Source organism: Clarias gariepinus, chromosome 3, assembly GCF_024256425.1.
Source record: "Clarias gariepinus isolate MV-2021 ecotype Netherlands chromosome 3, CGAR_prim_01v2, whole genome shotgun sequence".
NCBI classification, from domain to species: Eukaryota; Metazoa; Chordata; class Actinopteri; order Siluriformes; family Clariidae; genus Clarias; species Clarias gariepinus.
In genome coordinates, this window is record NC_071102.1 from 26,655,853 (window position 1) to 26,682,372 (window position 26,520).

General features: G+C 38.4%; 1 protein-coding gene across 2 annotated transcripts in view; it reads left to right on the forward strand.

Moving 5' to 3' along the window:
• col8a2 (collagen, type VIII, alpha 2) overlaps positions 1 to 24,300 on the forward strand; it is a 44,116-nt gene extending 19,816 nt beyond the window's left edge. The window contains exons 1-3 of one of the 2 annotated variants that reach the window (XM_053492434.1): positions 10,758 to 11,058; positions 15,121 to 15,297; positions 19,416 to 24,300. In XM_053492434.1, the coding sequence (XP_053348409.1) occupies positions 15,144 to 15,297; positions 19,416 to 21,319 (2,058 nt within the window). In that variant the 5' untranslated portion in view covers positions 10,758 to 11,058; positions 15,121 to 15,143 and the 3' untranslated portion in view covers positions 21,320 to 24,300. Of the gene's footprint in view, positions 1 to 10,757; positions 11,059 to 15,120; positions 15,298 to 19,415 lie in introns of those variants that run through there. The other variant, XM_053492433.1, reaches the window with a different exon arrangement.
• The last annotated feature ends 2,220 nt before the right edge of the window (positions 24,301 to 26,520 follow it).

Genomic DNA, 26,520 nt, shown 5'->3' on the forward strand with positions numbered 1-26,520 from the left:
TTTTCTTTACTTTCTTTCGGACCAACATACTGATGGCAAGCAACACACAAGCAAAGTTTTCAACATATCTGGTTTCTGCTCTACTGTTTTTCTGGGTTTCTTTCTGTCTCATCTAACGCTTTCTCTTTGTTTTCCCCTCTCTCAGACATCCAACGTACAAACTTTTCAGTGACTCATTTTTTACAGAAATGCAGCAGAGAATTGAAGACATTTACTCGAGAAAAAAAAAAAAAAAACACCTATAATGTACGTGTCCAATGGGCATGCTCTGCTCCTCCTGCACTCTCCCCTGAGGACTATCCAGTGTGCAGTCCACTGGATCCCTCAATAAGGTGCTCCCTTTTCCCTTCCTCTCCCTTACAGAGGTTGTATCAGGCCATCAGCACAAATGGAACACAGCACAATGTAGTACTTTAAGCACTTAAACAAAGGGCCTTTTTTAGCCACCACCATTTCTTTGCAGGTTGTTGACATTGATGAGTCAGTTTATGGGAAAAGAGCAAGTGTCAGGCACACACACCCTGTCACGCATTTCTTTTTCCCTATGACATAATAAAACAGGGGGGCCTAGTTAAACCATGAATCGCTAAATCTACCTCCTCACCACACTCTTGCCACTAGCTGTTTGCTTAACAACCCCTTTTAAGGCAAATCAGCCTAAACAGTCCCAGGCTGAACAACAGTGCCCTCCCTCTCTGACTCTCTCTCTCTCTCGCTGCCCAGCCGGCAAGCTCCTCTTCACTAGTGCTTATTTTTACTCCTAACAGTATAAAGCCGCCCACCCTGCGACAGAGGCTGACAATCTAAACTAAATCTTCCTGTGCTGAACCTACTGTATATTAACAATTCTTCAGTAAGTTGGTTTCTTTCCCAATAGGCCAGACATTCATATTTGACTTATTAACTTATCCAACATTTCAGTCTTATCTGCGTTGACTCAGATTTCATTTAATTTTCTGTTGATTACATCTTTTTTTGCTGAAAATTATCGTCTGTGCGGTTTTAATAACCAACTGGAAATATTAATGAGTAATACACATATTTCTCTTTTGCCAGTCCATAGCTGGATGCCAAGAAATGCGAGGCCCGAAGAAACCACAATCGTTTTATTAAATCCATGTTGATGCATGTAAATGGAAATGCTTTTAGGAAAAGGGTCCTCTCGTGGTCTTTAGTGCTACCCAGAGTCCTCTCTGGTCGGGAAACACTAAAGCAGAGAAACTATAAAGGTTCCCCAAAGGCACACGAACCGATTCGTGTTTTAGTTTTATCTTTTTTCAATGTCGCAGATACGGTATCTTCATTATTTAATAGTATAGTTTTTAAATGCAATTTGTATAAAGAACAACTATTCCACTACAGTGCACAAAAAAAATCATTGTTTGGCTTTGAATTGGGCATTGGGCAGGCATTATTGTGTATAGACTAGCCATGACTAAATTCACACAGGCGTTTACTGGGGTTTGGCATGCATACAGGAATGCAAGTGAACAGGCGGAAATGGGGTTCTGGTGCATGTAATTATCTGTGCATAGTCAATGTCGTTAAACTCAGATTCTTTTTTTATTTTGTATGTTTTTCAGTCCAGACAGTTTCAGTGAGTCCCAGACGCTTTAACAGACCATTACCTATAATGTTCTTTAATTCTGGTGTGTTTACGACTGGAACGTTGTGAAAATGATTCCTAGTCTGCCTCTTCGAATTCAAACTGCATTAAGGTTTTTTAAGACAATTAGGACAGGATGTTTTTCTCAGCCTCTCATATTATTTATTCTTGTAATATTTGCCCTTTATTGCATCATGCCAGTTCTTGCATTTGCACATACGTTTTGTATTTAAGTTAATGTCAACAGATCTGTGATGCCAAGGTTTAGTTCAGTGGTTAAGTTCAAGGCCATCAGGTTAAATCCAACACTGCCAAGCTCAATTTTAAGTCGTTTTAAATCAAGGCATCAGCTAAATGAGTTAATCGTAAAAAATAATTATGATAATAATAAAATAATAAAATAAAAATGATCAGTGACAATAAAGACAATAAGAGAGAAATAAAAAAGGCCAGTAAAAAAGCAACATGATTCTGACTACACTCTGACTACATTATACCTCTGAGGAAGGAACTATTGAGTTAACCCCTCTTTAAAAAGACATGCAATTCAAGTCCAGCTCTAACCACCAGGCCTGTACTAGATTTATACCTCATCCACCTCTTGCCGCACAACTTCATAGCTGAAGCACATCTGGAGTGGAGAACACTACAGCAAGGCCTCTCTGTCCTCAATTTCAGAAGCACTGAAATTCACCTCGCAGTCTGTTCTCGATACGTTCTTTGATTGTTAGCAATTTGGCTATGGTGGATTTTATTGTTCGTGTGAGACTTGCACTGTTGGATAGAGTTATCATTTCATTTTTTTTCTCTTTTTTTGTTCGTTTATTTTAGACAGGCATGTGTTGTGGCTATTAGTGTGCACGTTTGCTAGGGACATTATATGATTATTATATACATAATGTAATAATAATTACACATTCATACACACAGTAATTTAGATTTTTTCATTAATGGTTAAGTCCTATATAAATACAGATTTATTTGATGTAAACTTCACATTCTCACTATGCATAGACTGTTGGTGCTGAAATCACATATTTAGTCATTTAGACATACTGTAGTAAAGCTGGGCTAAAGCATTGCATAAACAAATAGACCGAGAATGCTAGGAAAGTCAAAAGTAGATTGGAGGGAGGATTAAATGAGACTCCAGAGTGTCCAGAGCTTTACTGTACACCCCGCTAAAAAAAAGGCTAGACAGAATGCATTGAAAACAGCAAAATGATTCCAGTTTAATACCACACAATCATGTATATCTGCTTAATGTAACACCTTAACTACACCACTACACCCCATGAAATGAGCTGAAAGGTTCATTATTTTAGATGTCTTTTACAGAACAAACAACACATATTTTTCTAGTTGAATTCCTGTGAAATATGCAATAAATTCCTTCCTGAAGAGTAAGACAAAAAGAAACACCTTTTGTCGAAATGGAAAATTCGTGAACGCCAACCCATCAAATTCCTGAACATCCAAAAAAAATTATTCCCTCCCTGTAACTCTCTCCTGCCTGCCACGATTACAATATTCAGTAAATCACTTTAAATTGCCAAGATCTGTGCAGACACCATAACACTTTATACTCTCACAGGAGGACATTTGTCTGTCTCTCTCTTTTACTTTCCTTCTTACCATACACACACACACACACACACACACACACAACAACAATAACTATATTATGTGGATGTTAATCAACTTTTGTTTCCAAGAAATATAACGGATTAATTTTTCACTGTAAAAGAAAAATTTTACAAGAATTAAATGTTACAACAATAATTAACAGTAAACAGTTACTTTTTCTTAATTTTCATCAACTTATACTACTGGAGCTCCACTTGTTATTCCAATGAATCAAAAGTGCAAGTGCTGCCCCCTACCTTTCCCTTTAATATATCCGTCCGTCCTGTATATCCCCTTGTTTTAATGTACTGTAGGTTCTAGGTAAAGTCCTAAGTTCTATTGTTATTCCAGGAAGGGCTGCAATTTAATGACTGGCAAAACATTCTCCATAGAGTGACTTCACTGCCAAGTCAAACCCATACCCAATTCAGTGAGAGAGAGGGAGAAGTGTTTTTGACTGATTGTCGAGGCTTTCTGAAAGTCGGACAGTAGTCCAAGTTGGAACAGTAAGCCCTAGTGTGGGACACTGGCCCCAGGGGAGAATAGCCGTTCCAGTTACAGGGTCCAGCTGGAGACTTTTGTCCTGGTGACAAACCTACTGGTTTGTTTCAGGTTCACCTATTCACACAACTAAAATGGGGAAAAAATCCCAGGTTCAGCAGAAGAGACCAAGAGAATAATGACACATTCCATATCTCTTCTCGCCAGAGTAACGGCTGAATTTTTCCCCAAAACGGTTCGGGACATATGGATCCTATTCCATAAATATTGTCCCAACAATTGTTACTGCATGTTTGTTTAAACTAAACCTCGATGAATTAGACTCTTTACATTTTTCCTGGCAAATAACAAAAGACTTTTCACCATATAATGGATTGACATGAAACGCTGATGCTGAATGCTTTATTCACTAGCCAATGTGTGCTTTCAGTGGAGACCACTGAAAGTTTGCTTAACACATTCCCACATAGCCAAAATACCCTAGGCATACTCTCATCCACTTTCTCAACCACACATGTGTATACACACATGCACACACACACACACACACACAGATTTCAAAAAAATAAACTTCACAGTTTTTGTTTCTTGCCATAATTTTCGGTACATTAATTTCTGTCAGATGGAGGAAGCAGCTGGGCTTCTGTAGTTCTTCTGAAGATCATCATTGGAGGTGTAAAGGCACCCTATAGAAGCCTCTCTCTAAATATAACAGACATCACCAGCAGCCTGCACGAATTTTGTTATAGGGATATTTTGGAGGAGAGAATGTTAAGCCGAGCATTTAACATTGTTACCACAGGCATGGATATGTTAACATTATGTGTTATGTTACATTCCTTTCACATCACATCAGAAGACAGTACTGAGAAGACATTTCGGTTATTTAAAGCCAACGTGTTGATGTCCTAGCTGATCAACCTTGTAGACTGAATCCCCTGCTTAGGCTGAACAACGTTCTCACTGAGCCTGCAGTCTGCAATCTGAATACTGAGACATTTAATTCGGTTTTGGGGGATTCGACAAAGATTTCCTGGATCTTATTAAATTATAATCCCCCTCACTAACCTCCATTCCCATTGTGCAGCTTGGGCAATTTTTTGCTGACAGCCAGGTTGCAAAAATATTCCAGAGGATTACCTTGTGTCCTGGCCCGTTCTTTAGGAAAGGAAAAAGGACTGTGTTTGTCATGGCACATGTCTGAAACGGATCAGGGTGGAGACTCCATGGTCAAGAGACCCATGCTAAGCAATTCTGTCTACAGGCTCATGTTGGACAAGACATTCAGGTTATAACAATAGGCTAAACGCTTTGCCTAACAAATTTTTGTAGATGTAAAAAAATTAAGGTTTGACAAATAGTCTTTCTGAAAATTACAAGCAGTATTAAATTTTCCTTTTAAGGAAATATCAGTAATGTTTTGGATTAAGTAAGATTTCCTATGAGGACGCTATTTAGATGGTTACACAGATCTATGCATTTCCAATACTCTTTATTGGAAATGCATAGATCTGGCTAGGCTTTGCCACGAGTTGGCAAAATCCAGTTTCTAATAGCAGTTCTTTTTGACGATGTTTTCTGCTAGAAACGAAATGGTTTTTCACTAATTAATATGAACTATTGTGAATAATAATGTGAAACCAGCCCAACTAATAACTTTTCATACAAAACTGCCCAATAATGTATCTTATATTGTGCAAGGCCTACTGTAATCATCTACTTGAGAATGGTAACGCTTAGAGCAAGAAATGCATTAGCCGGTTCTAAGTTGTATTGTATAGTTGCAATGGTATTATTTTTAAAAATGGATAATACAATCATTTACAATCACAAGTTAGCTATACTGTACACTTAACTGATAATTAACTAACCCATTTAATCAACCTAATTTGGGTGGCTGGTCAAGACTACGATTTGGCCTGCTCTCATGTGAACCACAAGACAAAAACATGCACAAAATCCACTATTTTCACAACAGTCTAATCTTTGTTCGGAGCAATCAAGCTGTCATGTTTAATCATGAAAGTCATCAATAATCGACAACAGTTCCACCCAATCACGGGGAAAAAAACAAACATACTGTAACAAGAGATATTTTAACATTCTGTGAAGCGTTGCTTACTTGTGTTTTCTGCAGTCATGCCAGGTTGAAAATACAGTGTTCGTTTAAAAAACTAACACTCCTCTGCTATAAGGATCCCGGAGTAATCTTAGCTTTGCAGATTCCTGGGGCCACAAAGTTACATTATACATAGGTATGTACATGTTTTCCTGCTTATTAAAATGTCCAGAGAGCTTGCCATGGCATATAGCTCTCACTTCACTGACAAGTACCACCCACCTGGACAAGAAAGGCTAGTCATTTGTCATCTACACTGAATGCATTGCGCAAAGCTGTGAAGAAAATAAAACTCACCCAGCTGATGATGTTCTATGAATGGCACATCGGTGTACCAAAGGCACACAATTCCTACTTTCAATCCTTCATTCATCCATCCATTTATTGCAATTCAATTTTTTTAATACAGTTTATTTTTATAGCGATGTAATTTCTGCAAAGCAGCTTTTCAGATTGAAAATAAATTACAAATAAATTATAAAAAGTATTAATTATGACTTTGTCCCTGCTGAGCAAGGCAGGGGGCGAGGGTGGCAAGGAATAACTCCCTGAGATGAGGAGCTCGGCAGGGAACCTATCCTCATTTAGGTGATACCAGTACATACATAAGTCAATCTCTGCAAAATCTGTATGCTCCATGGCTAAAAGTTCAATATAACAGAAAAGGTGTTTAAGGAAACATGAAGTCCACTTTCACTGATGGAGGCTCGGGTACAAAGATGTAGCAATTTCAGTCCTAAAACTACTGAGCGACTGCAGTGGCAAGCCATAACAGAAAAAATAGCCCAGTATAAGAAGATCTTTATAGTCTCTTTATAGTGGAATCGTTAGTCACCACAATGCAGGGCCATCCTCAGCAGCAGCCGGAGTCTATCGTGGAAAGAGATCTCCAAGCTGAAGTCGTGCATTAAGATGTGTCAGCCAGTCAGAAGCCGTCATGATCACCGGCAACGCAGGAGTGTCATCTGTAGTTTGACAGAAAGAGAGGGAGAAAGAAAGATAGAAAACAGTTAGGTATAACTCTTCATTTGCCTTTGTCCTTCCTTTAACACTGAGGAAAATGTGCATGGTAAGAAGCCAGCACGTGTCAGCATTTAAAGGCAGAGACATAAGCAGAAACTGGGCCTCTGTTTCATCAGACCTTGGCAGCCCACAATAAGAGCATTCACACAGGCAATCTGCTGTGGTAAGGTCGGTATGGGGAGGAGGGAGATATCGGGGTGCGTGGAGATGTCAGAATAGAGCGGGTTAGAGGCAATCTAGCCAGTTTTACTGAAAAAAACATGGACTGAAAGAAAATGAAAAAGTAAGAGAAAATGATAGACATAAGGGAAAAAACTTAGCTTGTTAATGGGGGAGGCAGAAAAGGACAGAAGGATCATATTGTGTCTGTGTCTGAGGCAAGACAGACAGACAACACACACGACAGACAGCTTGACTCAGATACAGCCAGCGCTGAGGTCATGCAAGAAAACCCAGCTGAGTCTGTTATAGTTATTTTATACATTAAAGCCACAAAAAACATTAATCTCATGTTGTACAGCAGCTGCTTAATATCTTTTCTCTAATTAGATTATTTGCCATTTAGTCTTGATTCTTTATTTCAAACATTTGCAATAGTTTTGACATTAGACCCTGAATCAAAAAAGTGGATGAGGTGAGGTGGTTTTGTTTGAGATTTAATATTAGACGCAAATTGCGAAGGGGGCTTAGAAATGTGGTGAGATAAAGGTACACGTTAGAGCTCAATCTGATGGCTTTTCCCCAGGAAATGAAGAGCTAGTGTTTGCTCAGGGTGTGTTGCCAAAGGTTTTTCGACATCTGTCCATCATTCCCATATGTGCCTGTTGAACATCCCGCTCCAGATTTAGTCCCTTTTTAACCGTTTTAATAACCTCAATCTTCTGAAAAGATTTTTCACCATATTTTTAAGTTTGGCTGTCAGGATTTGACCATTTAGCCATGCACGCCAGGCACTGATTTTGGGATGCTGTTGTGCGGTCACCGTTCCAGATCATCTCAATGGTCAGGTTAAGGTCAGGGATCTGTGAGGGCCACTCAGGTTTTCTAGTGCAACTTTAGCAAACTCTACTTGTATGGACCATGCTTTGTGCAAGACAGTAGCACTGTCATGCTGGAACAAGTTTGGAATTACATATGGGTGTTAAGTTTAGGTGTCCACATACTTTTGGCTTTATAGTCCACATATCAACTGTCCATACAGGAATAGGAAATCTGAGATTTTCAACTTGTAGGGACATTTGTATAGTTCTCGCTCACTTGTCTATACTGCTTTATATATATAAGGAAACTTAGAGCATGAATCAGGGTACACCCTGGACAAGGTGGAAATCCATCCCAGGGCACACACACATATACACACTTACACTACAGGCACTTTGGGAACCCAGATAGCCTAATCTGCACGTCTTTGAACTGTGTGAGGAAACCATAGTACCCAGGGAAAATCCAACCTGAAACCGAGAGGTGCGAGGTGACAGTTCTAACCACTAAGCCACTGTGTCGTCACATGTGTAAAATTTCCATATGAAAAACTGATGCTTTATAATAATAATAATAATAATAATAATAATAATAATAATAATAAATCTAAAAGTTTACTGAGGATACGGTCAGGGTTGGATTTAGGTGTAGAATCAGCATAATATTTATATGTTACCGCTCTTCGCTCTTATAATATTCGTTTGTTATTATAATAATCATATGGTCCTATAATCATATAATCGGTACATTGGTAACAAGTGGATGAAAAGCCTGAAGTTTGTAACAGATCACAAAAGGTTAAATAATTGGACATTCTTTTTGTCTTTATTCCCTCTGTTCCCTCAGGATTCTTAAGAACCCCAGACATCAGTTTCTGATTGTGTATGCTCTTTTACAAATATTTTTTTTCCTCCTCTTTTCATGCAAAATAAGAAAGAATGGTTATGCTTTCCTGTGAGCTAAGCTGTCTTGTCTTAAGGTAACACCTGGATTATATTTTCATCCGCCTTAATGATGTTTCTCCAGCAATGCTGAAACACAGTTCGTCTCAGTAGGAGATTACCAACTTCCCTTCCACAGTCATTTATCTGTCTCTAAAAATGTTTACTGGCTGACCTAAAATGCTTTTATTGTTTTTTTTTTCTGTCGACCAGAATGGGAATGTGAAATACTTTGGTTGAAAAGTCATGTCTGGAGATGTGTCTGTGTATCTACACTGTGGTCTACATGCGTGAGTGGGTGTGAGATGGTGTAAGGGGAACTAATCTTACTCTGGGAAACAAATGTGTGTGCTGTGAATGATGTGATTATTTTTAATGTTGTGGAATCTTGAGTGTGTTCTGATTTACAGTTTTATTTAACAAATACGTTTTTTTTTTGTTGTTTTTTTGGAGAGAAGAGAACCGAACCATGAGATAGACTCTGTCCAGGCCCAGGAAGACAGTTAAAAATCTTTAATGAGTCAGTTAAATATTTACTTCTGTTTTACTTACATCCGTTTCTCTGTCTTCACATACTTTATTCATTCATTCACATCCACTTTAACCTGATCAGGATCGAATTGGATTCAGATGCTTATCCTGTGCATGTTAGGCATAAAGTGGGAATGCACAACTTCACACCTAGGGTCAATTCAGACCAGAAACTCTACTTACTGGAATGTTTTGGAAGAGGGATTGAAACCATATAACCTAAAAATGAATCTATTGCCTGTTTTAAACCTATGTGAAAATCCCACCTGTTTCAACACAACATCTAAACACAAAATCTACTAGCGGAACAAAGTAACACATGTTTTTTACTAGATTGTCTTAATTTCCCCCCCAAAATTTTTTTAAAAGTGTCATTCATTGCAACATAGATAACTTGTAAGGCGACACGGTGGTGTAGTGGTTATCACTGTCGCCTTGCACCTCCAGGATCTGGCTTTGATTACTGGCCAGGCTCGATTCTTATCTCTGTGTGCTGAGTTTGCATGTTCTCCCCGTGCTTGGTGGGTTTCCTCCAGGTACTCCGGTATCCTCCCACAGTCCAAAGACATGCAGATTAGGATAATTGGTGTTCCCAAATTGCTCGTAGTGTGTGAATGAGTGTGTATGTTTGTGCCCCGTGATGGATGGGCAACCTGTCCAGTGTGTACCCTGCCTCATGCCATAAGTCCGCTGGGATAGGCTCCAGGCTCCCCGCGACCCTAAATACAGGATAAAGCAGTATAGACGATGAGTAAGTGAGCGAGTAAGTGAGATCTCTTGTAACTCAAAGTTTGAGGTGTAATTTGTAGCTCAACAGTGAGTGAATGAGAGAGAGAGAGAAAAAAGAGAGAGTACTGCACACATTATCTAGATAGAGCAGGTCGAAAAACTGGACTTGCAAGCTTCTCAAATATTCTGACATTTTTCTGGACACCCTAGTGGCCTATATCATGTTAGTTGACATCTCCCTAATTGACTTCAACTTTTGAAGCCCCTTTAACTAAAGCTCATGCTGATGAAACACATCAGGTTATTGTCAGTACAAACATCTGTCAAGTAAGCAGTGTGTTTGTGAGTGCATGCTCCTGTACGCCTACTCCAAGCCCAAGTATCATTCCTGAAGCCAAGAACAAAATACAAGCAAGATGAATTACGCCTGTTGTGTGCTATGGTTCCACAGGAATTCATAGAGCGTCGGAGAAGAAAGAGATCCACATCTGAATTATCAGGGAAACATTTTTCCACATCCTACGCGCCACTTACCAAGCCTCCCCTTGCTCTTAGTATGTGGAAGTCCTGTTTAGATGAGGTGGAACTGCAAAGGAGGGTGATTATATTAACATGCCTGTCACTTCACTTGATGTGAGCCTTAGCTGAGCATCATTACATAATCCCCTATGGGAGCTGGGGAAGGCTTGAAGTCCTGCTGATGGAGGGATGGATGGAAAACTGAAAGCCAAATTTGTGCTAGGAGTGTAAACAGCGTACGTCATGCCACAGCAAGTGCTTGCAACATTAAATGGATAATTTATTTCTAATGATTCTATTAAATGTCAACCGAGCAGGGAGATGGCTGCATAGTAGAGTATAGACCTCCTTTTGTAGTCTGCGTCTCAAGCCACCGTCTCTGAGGATCGCTTTCTGAGAACCAATGCAGTCAGACCTCCTTCTCAATCCAAACACAGGAGCTGGGTAAGGGGCCACCACTAATGTGGCATGCCATCAAAAAAGTGAGTGCATACTGTGCCATAATTGCTTGCTTATGTTTGCTCAAAGCTGTACGGTGCTCTCCGGGTGACTTTTAAGTGGCAGATCAGAAACAGTAGATTTGGAATATGAGCGACTAAATGAGAATGGTGGACAAGTGAAGGCTTGGCTCATTTTGAGGCTTACTTTCTGCAACAAAAAAAAAAAATTCTCAGTATAAAAAAGTGATGTTCATTTTCCTGCTCCTGCTCTTACTCAATAAGCACCAGATATGTACTCTGGAAACACACACATGCATTTACTTAACCCCACACAATCTGTGTTTATTACAGATGTTTTTACTGTATGAGCTTGGAGGACAAAAGCATTGCTTATGTGGTTTGTAATAGAAGATTGTGATCCACTGTCATGGATATCTTCACTGCCCTTGGTGCTTACTGTGTCTCCACCTGAGAAGGGCAACGATCCAAAAAGCTCACTGTGGTTTTTAGTGCAGTACACACTCCATAAACATTGGTAAGAGCCACTTGATGCTGAATGAAGGTGTTGAAAAGAAGGTCTAACTTTTTTTTCCTAGAGTCTATTTACTTATGGTTCTTGGGGGTTTTGGTGTTTTAGTTGTCACCTGAGCTGTAATGTTAGGTTTAAAGATTACAGTGTTGCTCTTGGCCCCGGTGCTTTCTCATCAGTTTTTTTTTTTAAAGAGGAATAGGTAAAATTATCGACTTGATGTTTCTTCTTCTGTCTCCCAGCAACTGTATGATTTCAGGAAAGGGCATATGTTCAACATTTACGATTGATTCACTTTAGTGTATGGTGTAAGGAGAATATAGGTAACGATGTATTGAACTATTTTACAGCATAGCTAATTCATTTTTTTTTTCAAATAAATCTGGTGTTCTGTTTTCAATTTTGGTGGCTGTTACCATAAATTCTTGTATGAGACCTTGTTCTGAGAAATCTGTTTTAAATAAATTCACTGACATCTGCCAGATTGGTCCATTTTATGCTTGGTTGGATACCCTACCTTTAATTGTCATAAGTGGTTCTGGCTTCTCGGAGGTTCTTTGCTTTTATCCTTCTCATAGGCATGTTGTTTGGCGATCATCCACCGGTGTGCGCATATGGATGTTTTAGATCTTGGTTTCAGTATATATTGTAAACAGAGAGTGTGTGAATACATGCGGCTACACGGGTGAACATTTGGCCAGACAGATTGCGTGAGACTATTTAACTGTGTCTGCAGCCCTTTTCAAGAAAAATATTTGATAAACAGATTGTGCTGGCCTGGGGAAGAAAAGTAATGTCTGATTTTGATCGCTGAGAGTGTTAGGACGGCTGCTCGACATTGCGTACACTGTTAAACACATCTAAATTACTTTCCCCACAAAACCACAGCCACTAGGATTAGTACCACCCCTGGTAACCTCAGCCAAGCATTCAACCACCAAACACTGACTTGCCACCACCACACTCTCTCTCTCTCTCTCTCTCTCTCTCTCTCGCTCTCTGTCTCTTGTTCCCTCTGTCTCTGGCCTCTGTTCTTTCCCTCCCAGTCTGTCTCATGATTGTGTTTTTCCTGGAGTGGGAAACAGCTACATTTGAGAGCTAAAAGGAAGCGTATGTTCCTTTACAAGCACTAACACAGATGCTAGCACAGACATGAATATTGCTCATGGTTTCTAAGCTTCACGTCTTTACATGGCAGTAAAACTCTATGGCAAACCACAAAAAATATGTGCTCACCATAGCAGAAAAAAAATTGCACACCGCTAAGAAGCCTCGCCATGAGATTTCAGCCTAACCATTTCCTCTGGGAACCAAAGAGACCCTTCATCCCTCTTCCAGGAATAATAATAATAAAAAAAAATGAAAATGATAAAAGAGGAGAAAGCCAGCAAACCGCAGAGAGTTTGGCAAAGCAAGCAGGCCACAGAATGCCCCGTTTGGCACCGTGTTGAGTGGGAAAACATGGTATGGCTCAGTCTTCTTCCGCCTCTGTTCAGACTATTCAGTTAGACGGTACGCTTTGCCAGGGGAGGAACATCAAGCCAGAATGGTGTAGCTCCAGACAGATTTGCTGTTTGCCATGTATCCTTGATTTGAGTCAAACATGCATAAAATTTTTCATTACAAAAAAAAACAAAAAAAACTTTCATTTTATGAGTCTGGGTTTTTTGTTGTTGTTGTTGTTGGGTCTTTTTTTTCTCAGAATCAGAATCGGAATGAGGTTTGTTGGCCAAGTATGTTCGTACTTACACACAGAAACACACACAAGGAATTTTATTCCAGCTGTTGGTGACATAAGTACAGACATAAATAACAACACTGTACATTTTTGTTTACAGACAAGACACTATACTGTACACAGTAAGTACACAACATTTAAGAACTATACAGATTAAATCCTAAAAAAAATTTATAAAACTAAGTGTTGGGGTTAGTGGAACAGGTATCACATATATGTGTAACTGTGCTTCAATTAAACAGTGAGCGCTGGTTAATAAGACATTACCATAGAGGAGACTTTATAATCTAGTTCCCAGACTGAATTACCAGGGAAATAAATTAATGATTTTATTAGATTTTTTCATGTATGCACATCAGTCTTATTAATGTCAAACAACTATACGTCTTTTGGCTGCTCCAGTTAAGGGGTCATCACAGTGGACCATTCGATCTGGACACACAACTTGGGACGGGTTTTATGCCAGATGCTCTTTCCTGACACCATTTTGTATCCAGTGGCTGGGGTTTGGGCATTGGGTGGGAATCGAACCCATGCCTTCTGAATGGCAGACAAGGAACCTACCACTGAGATACCAATGCCCTACTATTAATTTGAAACAAAATGCTCAAAATCACTTAATAATATCAAAAGGTTCATCTGGATTGTAGGTTTGCATGTTTCTTGCATTTTGAATGAAGGAGGATTCTGGTTATATTTCACAGTGCAAAAAAGTGAGAAAAAGTGATGTAGACTGGTAGGAGACTTCTGCAGCACTGATGTGGTGAGCTGGGAGACGTTTGAATTTCCAGAGAACTTGTCAAATTCAATAAAAGTACAGGTCTTTTTGAAAGAGAGGGGAAGACTGTCTGGAAACCATCTAGTCAAGTGGAAAAGATGAGTCCAAGGATTACAGTAGTGCTTGACGGCGTATCTAAAGAAACTATACTTACATACTGTATGTGGAGCGTGGATCAGGGCATCAGGACAAGAGAAATGTTTTGTAGATATTGGCTATTCCCTGCATATCCCCTGTTTAAAGGCCCAGTTATTTATATTCCTGTCACAGCCAGTCTGCTCCCAGTCAGTGGCTGGTCCCATACACCTGGTAAAATGCAAGCATGGTATGATGTGTAACATGAGGATCAAGTTATTTAAAAATTACTTCTTGGAACGAATGAAAGTAAACAGATACAGCTGTCACCAGGAATGACAAGCTAAACAAACAGACAGTCAAGACCACTAAGCCCTACCCTTGAATGGCAAACATTCTTTTTTTAATGTTAGCTTAAACTTTAATTACTCAGGTATCCAGCCTGCAAACAACCATGTAGATTGAAGTCTCTATGCTATACGATATGCAGTGTTTCTTAGTCAGCGCTCAGTCATAAGGTAGCTATCACCTTTCAAGTCCCTGTAGCATGAATGGTTTAGGTTTGGCAACACTACAGAGTATCTCTCCAGCTACTAGCACTACATCTGGCTGTCTTAGGACTTAACCAAACATATTAATTAAGCCAATATAAATACTGCATCTAAAAAGATTTTGGAATGGAATTTTAACGCTCACATATAAAAAGTCTTTGGAAGTAATAATTTCATTAATGCCTTTATAATTATAATAATTTTTAATTCATAACTAGAAGTATTTTAGGTTGTCAGAATCAAAGCATAGCTCAAACAATCTGGAGCAGTTTAGGTGTTGCAGCTTTCAAAGGCCCTTTGGCATGCCGGGCTTTCAGTAGTGATAACTGGATCTTACCAACAGACTTGTGAAATTGAGTGTGCGAATATTTCCTTTAAAGGAGTTGATAGTAAAGTGGAATGTCGCTTATTCATTTTGTTTTTCTCTTCACAGATTGGAGATTCTGAGCAAAAAAGATGACACTGGTGTCCATATGTGTGCTGCTGCTGATGTTTGGGAGTAATGCTCTGGGTGGTGGCTACGCCCCTATGCCGCAGATGAAGTACATGCAGCCTATGATGAAGGGTCCATTCGGCCCCCCCTTTAGAGAGGGGAAGGGTCAGTATCTTGGTAAGTCCTCATTAACTGCATAGCTCATAAATTGTAAGTTATAAAAAAGAAAAACTATTGCACTGAGATGAAAATATAAATGTATTTACCTAAAATACATTAGGCTAGCATGTTTACGGGCATTGGTGGCCCAGTGGTAGGTTTTGCGTCTGCCATGTCAAGGGCCCCAGTTAAATTCCCAGCCAATGCCAAAACCTCAGCTACTGGATACAGTGCCGGTCCCAAGCCCGGATAAAATGGAAGGGCATCCAGCATAAAAGCTGTGCCGAATTGTGTGCGGATCGGATGGTCCGCTGCTGCAACCTCTTGATGGCAGCAGCCAGAACTCCAACATCAGAGTAACATGTTTTAGCATTAATGTCATCACTATAGCAATAAAGCGCTCCATTTAGTCTATGCAAAATGTGAAAATAAAGCTTTTTTTCTTTTACTGGTGAAATGTTGGGTGAGAAAAGATTTTGGAATGAAGCCATGCCTGCAATGGCCGCCATTGTGTTCATTGTCATGAATGTGACCTTTGAATTATCAGAGACATTTTTACTATAATCACTTTAAACATTTTAGGCTTTCAGTTTGTCTCAATGAATGCATCCATAATCATGAGATAATGCTAGTAATTCAGCTTTGAGTTTTTAACTTTTACTTGGTATATAAAGAAATATAAAAATCAAGGCAATAAAATCATTTAGATTAGAAAATTAAGTATAACCCTAGGATATTTTTGTAATGCATGAGGATTTGAAGTTCTGGCATGGAACTGCATGACCTGGCTGACCTGTCTCACACCCATGTAGGAGAAACTTGGAGATTGGTAACTAATGTAAGATGAACTGTTTATTGTCCCATACAAACCTATGGGTCTAATTTGACAGATTATCATTTGCAAAAAAAAAAAAAAAAGATCTATAATTACACAGAGATTGCACTAGAGTGCAATATGATGGGTGAGTGATAACTGATAAAAGTGTCTACTTTGTACCCATGAGTGCCACATAGGCAATTCCTTGAATCATCATGTCCCACTTGGACACATCACCTAATCTCTGTCTTTAGTCTGAGAAATAGACTTTCTCCAGACGGTGTGAGTGGTCAGGAAAAAAAGAGCCAAATGTGTGTCAGACTAAGGGAGTAGCAAAGACGAACAATGCGAGGACAGGAACAGGTTGTTGTTTAGTGTCTCCACTCACCTCTGTGATTTATGAGGAGCATTGTGAAAGCATCAGAAGGGATAAAGATTAAAAGAAAAGACTAGAGAGGGATTCAGAGGGTTCAGGTTAACTCCCTTTGGAACACTATATCACAGGTGGATATACTTTATTCTTAGGGAGGGTAACAAAGGGGAAAGGAGGGGAAGGAAATAATGTCAGAAAGCATGAAAGGCTTGAGGCAGCCAGGATATTATGAGAAAGCCAGGGAAGGCACAAGGATCAGAACACTTGTATGTCATCTACTAATGCTAGGCAGGATCTGCTTCACAAGCAAGGATGTTGGAACTATTTTTTAGAAGGGGGTCCAGGCGGTGTGTTTAGCTGGCTCAAGGACAGAGAGGAGTGTTGAAAAGTAATCAAAAATCTGCTATTGTGACATTGCTAGAATAATTTGACCACACTTGCTAGCCAAAAACATCCTTTGTTTTGATGAACGACATGCTCGTTTTATTATGATGATGATTATTATTTTAAATAGATCAATCAATGTCTGGTCAGGCAATTTATTAATTTTTGATTGGTTAAGGTAGAGACATTCCATGAGGAGGGATATTCTGGCACACCCCTATTCAGACTCACTCAACTTTGGATAAATTTCAACTATTGAATTATAGGACATCAACCTTCTATTCCCTAGCTGGATTACCGTCAGTGAGATTAAAATGTTACAGGTGACAACTGCCGAGTCAGCAAATAATTTAAGGGCTTAACATGAAATGCTGTCTTCACTTGAATCTACAAGTTATTGACCAAACTACCTTTCAATCACCTTCGCAAGGAAGTGTTTGTTGTTTGGCAACATTTGACCCTAAAACTTTTTTTTTTTTGGAACAGAGATTGAAGAAACAGAATTGGAATAAACAAACATAAAAAACAGTCTGGTGTCTTCTGAGTATTTTTTTCTCGAAAATAGAGCTGCTGTATAAAAGCAATATAACACTCGTAATTGTGGGGCTTTTAAAGGATATCAGAGAAAAGAAATCTCTAATAATATGATTTATTATTATTATTATTATTATTATTATTATTACTACTACTACTACTAATAATAATAATAATAATAATAATAATAATAATAATACAATATTAAGCAATGAAACAATAGGCTTAAATCTTTTATGGGGCAACCCCAAGGAAAAGCTCAAAGGAAAAAAACTGTAATTATGGGTTCATAATTTATATATACATATATATGTTGAGGATTGTTTAATATGAGACCAGTTTGTTCCAATAGACATTCCGATTGTTTCAAATGCTTTAAAAGTCTTCCATAATCCTAGCTTTAGAAAGATATAAAGGACTTGCCCATCTAAACATCTGATAGCTGTCACCTGTGTTATTGATCTGTGTGTTCGCTGTTAGCTTGATGCATGTTGTTGTTGGTACTTAAAACCATCTTTAAACGTAAAGCTTTTTCTTGTACCATTCTAACCTTGCCCCCAGATCTATAAACCCATGCAAGTACATTTAAGGGTAAAATGGAATAGTGTGACAAATAAACATGGCAAGGACGGAAAGAGTTCTCTGGCACCAGAGCCTGAGCGGCTTTTTTTCTTGTTACACAGAATGGAAATAAATCATTACCAAACTCAGGGAACAAAAAGAATAATACCAAGTAGGAATAATAAAAATAAGACCATTGCAACCAATTACTGCTGAAATTTAAATTCATAATTCATAATAATTCATAATCAGCTTTATCTTGAGCTAAATACTGCAGGTGGAAGAGGTTTAATGTTTTAAAGCTTGTTCCAAATGCAGGACTCCTGATTGTAGTAGACAAGTGCATCTACTACCATCTAGTGGATGATAAAAGTATAACACATAGACCAGATATCCTTTGGCTTTTCTTTTAACATTATTCTGTGTTTATATTGCACACAATATGCATTACTCATTTAAATGTTTAAAGATGGGGTTTTAAGTAGTGCTTCTTTAGAACTTTATTTATGTGATTTTTAGGGCAGCAACATGGAAATGCCATCCATTGCCATCCATTACATAACAATAATTTTTAAAAGCACCACAGGAAACCTATGATCAATTTCAATGCTATTTGATGGATACAAATAAAATTATTTGTCTTATTATTTATTTATATTTTACATCCATTAATTGTGACTAAGCAGGTTCCTAGCTCCATAGATCTTTGCCCTTTGTTTTCCTCAGGAAAAAAAAAAACCCTTAGGAATAAGGCTTGCTAGCTGCCTTTGTTATTATGTGTTTTCAATATGTCTGACAGATGAGATTTTGCCACAGAGAACACAATACTGGAGTGATTTCATTGTTTATGTATTATTTTATTAAAGCTGGCATCCCGTCCAAGGTGTACCCAGCCTCATGCCCTAAGTCTCCAGGGCCCCCACAACCCTGTATTCAGAATAAAGTGGTATAGACGATGAGCAGGCGAGTGAGTGAGTGAGTGAGTGAGTGAGTGTAAAAAGCTGTATAATTCAGCTAGAGGCAAAGGTATATTATAAATTAATGATCAGGCGTTTTGAAAGTAAGTACCAAAACAACTCCAAATCCAGGCCAGTATAAGTTATAAAAACAAGTAAAGGCTGGTAAAAGCAATTAATAAGACATTGTGTTAACATTTGTAGGTAAACCTAGGGATTAGTTAGAGTCAGAGAATTACATACACACCAGGCAACAAGAAAAAGGATAACATAGATTGTATTGGGAAAAAATGCAGACACTTGTAGCAGCCAGAAAGTGCAATGCCAAAATTGAAGAAAAAAAAATCTTTGTTTATTGGTAAATAATACTTATGAATAAAAACTAAACTACTAATAATTAATTAATAAAACTAACAGTGTTCAGTTATTAATACTGCATGGAAATTTAATGGGTCTTCATGTCAATGAATTTATGAAAAATAAGGAACTTTAATTTTGATTTTCTTTTCAGACCATCCACCTCCTTTGGACGTGAAAGGGGAGCCTGGGCCACAAGGGAAGCCAGGACCCAGGGGACCACCTGGGACCCCAGGATTGCCTGGGAAACCTGGAATAGGGAAACCAGGTCTTAATGGTCAGCCAGGACCCCAGGGCCCAGCAGGGTTGCCAGGAATTGGAAAGCCAGGACTACCTGGTCTGCCAGGAAAAGTTGGGCCCAAAGGACCACCAGGAAATGATGGTGACAAGGGACATCAAGGTGAACCTGGGCCACGTGGATTACCAGGGCAACCAGGATCACCTGGTCCTTCAGGTCTCTCATTAAATGGCAAACCTGGGCTTCCTGGAGCTCGGGGCCCCCCAGGAACTAAGGGTGAACCAGGATCAAAAGGTGGTCGTGGTTTGCCTGGTGATAAAGGAGACAAGGGTGAAAATGGTAATGGCAATCCAGGTCCACCTGGGCTCAGGGGACCTAATGGCCTCCAGGGACCTCCTGGACCTCCTGGTATTATAGGTGTGGGAAAGCCTGGACTGAATGGGGCACCTGGGCCTTCTGGACCAAAAGGAGAGCAAGGGCTTCCAGGGGACCAAGGGCTGCCAGGGAAACCTGGTGCTACAGGACCACAAGGGCCACCTGGATTAACTGGAGTGGGAAAACCTGGGTTGGATGGTGTACCTGGTAGACCAGGTCCAATTGGACCCAAAGGTGAACCAGGTCAAAGGGGTCAAAATGGGTTTCCTGGGGCTCCTGGTTATGGTAAACCTGGTCTTGCAGGACAGAAAGGAGACAGAGGCCCTGCTGGATTACCAGGAGCTCAAGGTGATAAAGGGGAACCCGGGCTTGGAGGTCTATCAGGAGAAACAGGGCCAGCCGGACAGCCTGGACCTTCAGGTTTACCGGGTCCAATGGGTCTTCCAGGGAAACATGGATTGCCTGGTTTAAAGGGAGACAGTGGTCCCCAGGGGCCACCTGGCTTGCCTGGACTCAGAGGGGATCAGGGACCCAGTGGGTTGTCAGGTAAGCCTGGACTCCCAGGAGATAAAGGGCTTCCTGGGCCAAGTGGAGCTGTTGGAAAACCAGGTCCTAAAGGTGATGCTGGTCACATTGGTTTGCCTGGTAATCCTGGACTGGCTGGGCCTCAAGGCCCCAAAGGAGAAAATGGGCTTGCAGGGTCTCCTGGATCACGTGGTGTAGCTGGGATTCCTGGATCACCAGGACCCACCGGCCATATGGGACCACAGGGCATTCCAGGGTTGAAAGGAGAGCAAGGCCCACCAGGACCACCAGGGAATGGAAAGAATGGAGATCTGGGAATGCCAGGTCCACAGGGACCACCTGGAAAACCAGGCACCGCTGGAATAAGTGGTCCACGAGGTCTTCCAGGACCACCTGGCCCACCTGGCCCACCTGGTCCTTCTAATGGAGATTCCAAAATAGCAGTGTCAGGGCCTGATGTTGGGGGGGAAACAATACCAGGTCAAAATGGAAAACCACAATTTAGGGTTGAACTCTCTGCTACTGCAGCTCCAGCTTTCACAGCTATTCTCACAACACCATTCCCACCATCTGGTATGCCTATCAAATTTGACAGGACTCTCTACAATGGGCAGAATGCTTATAATCCTGCCACTGGCATCTTTACAAGCCCAATGCCTGGGGTTTATTACTTTGCTTACCACGTTCATGTAAAGGGAACCAGCCTGTGGGTGGCACTATACAGAAACAATGTGCCTGCCACATACACATATGATGAATACAAGAAGGGCTATATGGACCAGGCATCAGGTAGTGCAGTGCTGGAGCTCAAAGAAAATGACCAAGTTTGGGTGCAGATGCCATCTGACCAAGCAAATGGGCTCTACTCCACTGAGTACATTCATTCATCCTTCTCAGGCTTCCTACTGTGCCCAACATAACAGGCCACCTTAAACATCATTTATTCTCTAGTGGTCTACAGTCACACAAGTAACACCTGTAACAACAAAAACAGGAAAGACTGAACAACATAAAAACCAAGATAAAGTAGGACATGGAAACTTTATGCTGTATCTGTTTGAGTGCTTTAAAAGTCTGATTTGATTATGTTTTTATTTTAAGTGTGTTTGGCATCTTCTGCCTATATTATGTTATTATAACTGTTGTATTAATGTGTCGCTGTTATTGTTTTTTTTCATGTACTATGTTATTGTTTATTAGAATCAGACAATGTGTAAGTAATAGTTTTACCCATGTGACTGCACACTCCAAAATGACTAATTGAACTCCATCTCTTTGTCTCTGGGGAACATGTTCCCCTGACTGCAGTCACATTTAGTTTAAACTTGTTGTTGCTCTTTTGTCCCTTTAAATAACCGGTTTCTAACTCAGTGCCATATTTCACAAATTATATGTAAAAAAAAATTACAAATAAACAAACAATATTTTATCCGTACTCGCTTGGTAGTTTTAAGTGACTAAATTAAAAATATATATTTTGTTTGGATTGCCTACAGTCACAAAAGTTATTCCTACTTTTTGTGATTTGGTGGTATCTATGTGGAGTTCTTATCCTTGAAGTGGAAGGTTTTACTTGACAATTCCAAATGTTTACTTTGAATGCAAACTGAGCTTCGGATGTGTAACAATACTAATGATGTCATGAGTATTATCTCTCCCTTTAATGCTAGCATATATTTTTATGATATAATTTCAGCAAATAACCAAAAGTTTTGCTCGCTAGCATATGTTTGTTTGTATAACATACAGTAGGTAAATCAGTCTTTGCTCTATCATTTGGTGATATTCTGATATTGAAGTCAGTCCATGGTAGAGACATACAATAATATTGGCAATTATCCATTTTATTAATTATATACTTTCTAAGCACTTATCATTTTCAATATTAAATAGCTAAGGCTTGATATCTCTAGTAATCCAAAGGTGATCATTTGTTTTTATTATTACTAACTTCCCAGATATGATAACCAGTAACACAAAGCTTACTGCGTCTTACAAATACTTCAGTTCAAAACATTTGTATCCATATATTAAAATGAACATATTTAATGAATGCACTGGGTTTATGTGTTAAGAACATAGTCATTTTTTTTTATATTTTGTGCTAGAATACAAGGAACCATACATGGTGGTTTGATGAGTGCTATTAAATAGATACTCTTTTTGTAACAACCAAAGGTGCTGTTTAGACACCTAGCCTGTCATTTCTATTCTTTGGATCAGAGTATTACATTTATTTTTCCAATCATGTCATACTGTTTTTCACATTTTCCTAATTAAATGTAATATGTGAATAAACTGTTGCCATACTATTGTATTGACTGGTTCAGTGTGAATTATGCAAAGTACCCAGACTACTGTGAAATGACATTAGGGCCATATCAGCATCTAAATTTTACAACAAAATGTCAGTGTGCTCCAGGCATGTATTTGCTTTCTTATTGTACAATTTGGATCATGAATAATTTATACCAATATAATGAAAGATCAGTAATATGATGAAATATTGAGATACATAAATAAAATTTTAATTGTTTATCCAGCAGTCACCTTGTGATAATTATGTGATACAAGAATGCAATAATTGCATTATTATTATTATTATCATTAGCAGTAGTAGTAGTAGTAGTAGTAGTAGTAGTAGAAATAGTAGAATTATGTTTAGACACATATAATTCAGCAACATATAATGACGTACTTAAGTCATGGGCAGTGTTTTAACTGTGGTACCATGACAGCTTTTGATGTAAATGATTTAAAAATTTTAACCGTTTACAATTTCATTGTGATGAATTTTAAATAAACTCATGCTTAAAAACGAAAAAGCAGCAACAATACATATAACAATAACAATAACAATAATAAGATAATTCAACCAAATAAACAAGCAACATTTTCAGGAAGGCAGAATTTAAGTACAGGTTTATGCACCTCTGTTTTCCACATATATAAAGCGGAGCAATTACTATATTGAACACTTTAGTTATAGGATGTCATGATTGAAGCAGGGGAGAGCTGTAATAAGTAAAAAAAAAAAAAAGGAAAAATTTTAAAAGAAGCCAAAATGCACAAAAATAAAAAGAAATGTGCTAATGATCGGAATCTTGTGATTTAATAGGGCTATGACATATTCTGCTAATAGTGTGGACAATCATCATTTTTTCAGTGTCTTATGTCTGTCTTTTCTTATACTTACACTCATAAGTTGAGTGTGACATTTTCTTTGTGGCAAATGAATAATTACATTGTTAAGTATCAGTAAGTATTATCTTTCAACTATTTTCATTTAGTTTACATTTGTTAATGTGTATGTAAAGTTTAGGTTTTTAATACTGTCATACCTGCTTCTTAATGTCTGTTTAGATTACAGCTTTTTTATTTCTTAAGTGACACTTAGTCCTACTGTCCTTTTAGAATGATTATTATTATTATTATTATTATTATGAAACAGTGAAAATCCTTGCTTTGGTTTGTAAAAGATATATTTGTTGTTGTGGACATGATAAATACAAATAATTGGTCCCATTTGCACATGAACTTAATGAAGGTATGTTTAAGCGTATGTGATAAATCGACTGTCTTCCAAAGCACCCACATAAATAAAATTATTATTAGTATTATTATTATTTACCTATTTAACAACATTAATGTGTTACATTGTAGTTAGCATATTGCTGTTGCTTAATACATTTTTTCACCATTATTTCTTTTACTTAAAAATGTGCTATGTATCAGACTGTAGGATTTTGTGTTGTATACATGGCTATTGCATTTATGCTGTGCAATAGATTTACCTATTAAATGCACTTCTTTGAATGAAGGTTTTGTCAGTTTATACAGCTGCGATACTGTACTTGATAGTATTGATGCAACATCAATAAAGATTCTCTTGGGGAAAAAATGTCCATTGTATTTTTTTTTGTCTTTTAAATGCATGTCCCCAACAACCTATCCCTGATCACCATTGTTTTCCCACTTATACTCTATTGTCTTGTCCTTTAAACCTGTTGCCTGGCTATATTTATAAGTAAATAAAAAACTGTAACTTATTTCTTTTAACCCCGTCCCCTTGCTTCGTTTTGTCTACTGTATATTGTTGATGGAAATGATTTAACAATCCGTTAATGGGTAAACACTGTTTTTTATTGTGCTGTGACTGATGACAACTTCTTTTATAAGTCATATTATACAATATATTTTCCATTAAGAAAAAATATGTTCTTTTCTATTCTATTCTATCCTTCTTTATGTAATGTTTTGCTAATAAAACACTTTCAACAACTGGCCAGAATTGTTCTCAACAGATCATCAAACAGCACAAAGACGTCTTTTAGAAGGCCCTGGTTGTGAGTTGATGTTTGATGCTTTTTTTAAATTTATTGAACATTAATTACATTAATTGTATTGGTATTTCAATATTCCTAGCTATTTGTTTTTGGGACAGTCCATCCTCAAATTAACCAACAATACTCTTTAAAAAGATGAAAAAACTTTGAATTTTTCTTTTCACTTTTAGATGCCTATCTTCCAATCTGAAAAGAAGTAAACATGGTAGTCATACATTTTATCATAAATGTTATATACAAATGAATAGTTGCCAAAAGTAATATTTTGCTGGAGCGGCTTTTACTTTCATTTTGGCAAGCATTTAATATGGCATGGGTTTGACAACATAATGCATGATCACAACATTTACTTTCCTCCACAGCTGCTTTAATGGTTGAGGCCTTGCACTGAAGATTTGAGAGATGATCCACTCTATAAGAACTCTCAAGACTTTTAATGGGTTATGGTCAGTTCTCTCTGGTGGCCAACTGATGAGTAAAAAAAATTCTTTATGCTTCCAAAACCTATTTTCACAATTTACGCCTGATGAAACTTGGTATTTTTGTACTGGAATTTTCCTGTGCTATTAGGAAAGAAAATATCAATTTAAAGGATAACCTGGTCATTTAGTACATTCAGGTCATCATCTAAGTATAGTCACATAACTGAGCACTGTGTTGGTTGAAAAATGGTAAATCTGGACCTATCAGTCCAAATTACCTTTTCCATTACTCGAAAGTCTAGTTTTTATGCTTCCTAGCAAATTTAAGTAATTTTTCTCATTAGTCCCAATTACAAGTATTTTTCCTAATGCCACGCAGCCGTTTAGTCCCACTCCAGTGAGGTTTCTTTCACATTGTGTGTGAAAGTGCTGTTAATTCCACTGTAAAATATGGCTTCTACTCAAAAGATTTTTATGATGCAAAATTAGATTTAGATATTAGACATATTAGATATCTCGATTTATTTTTTTAATCTGTGACATTTCTTGCACAGGTTTATGGTTCAGCACTATCCTTCCAGGTTTTTTATAATGACTTTTCTTAAACCAATTCAAGTAGTTTTAGCTCCCTTGTTGTTTTCTTTGCTTGTTACAGGTTAATAAATTAAACCTACAGTTTGTTTTCCATAACCATGCGATGTCTTCTGACATGAATGTTTTAATAAATGAGAATTGTTGCAAGATAAAATGTGTTAATCACTGCAGTAATTATCTAATTGTATGCTTTTAAGAATGGTATGGTATGGTTATCTGAATGGTAATTTATTTATTTATTTTGGTATGGTACTGTATATGTGCACACCCCCATCAAGGGTGTCACCCGCCTGCTCCGGCTACAGACACCCCCATCCAGGGTGTCACCCGCCTGGATACACAGGATAAGAAGCAAAGAAAATGAAAACTTGAAAGGAAATGACCGTGAATGTGAGCTGATTTAGTGAGCAGTATGAGTAGGTCATGCGTGAACTGAAGATGTTCTTTTCATCTCTCATTCTGCGTCACGTATGGCTCACTCTTTCCAGTCACTTGACTCTGTGACTCATTCAGGCCTGAGGCATATCTTGGACGTCGTACAAGTACAGCAGTTTTTTCTTTAAAATAATATTTGTAACACGTGTCGAGTCGGATGTACATTACGCAAATATCAGTTGGATAGTTAAATATCAGTCAACTTTCATTATTATAAATCTTATTAACACGGAGTCACTCTAACCGCCACGCCCCTGGAAAAACTGTCATAGGGGTTTTACGTAAATATGACGTCACTATGTACCCGGCTGGCTTTATCGGCGG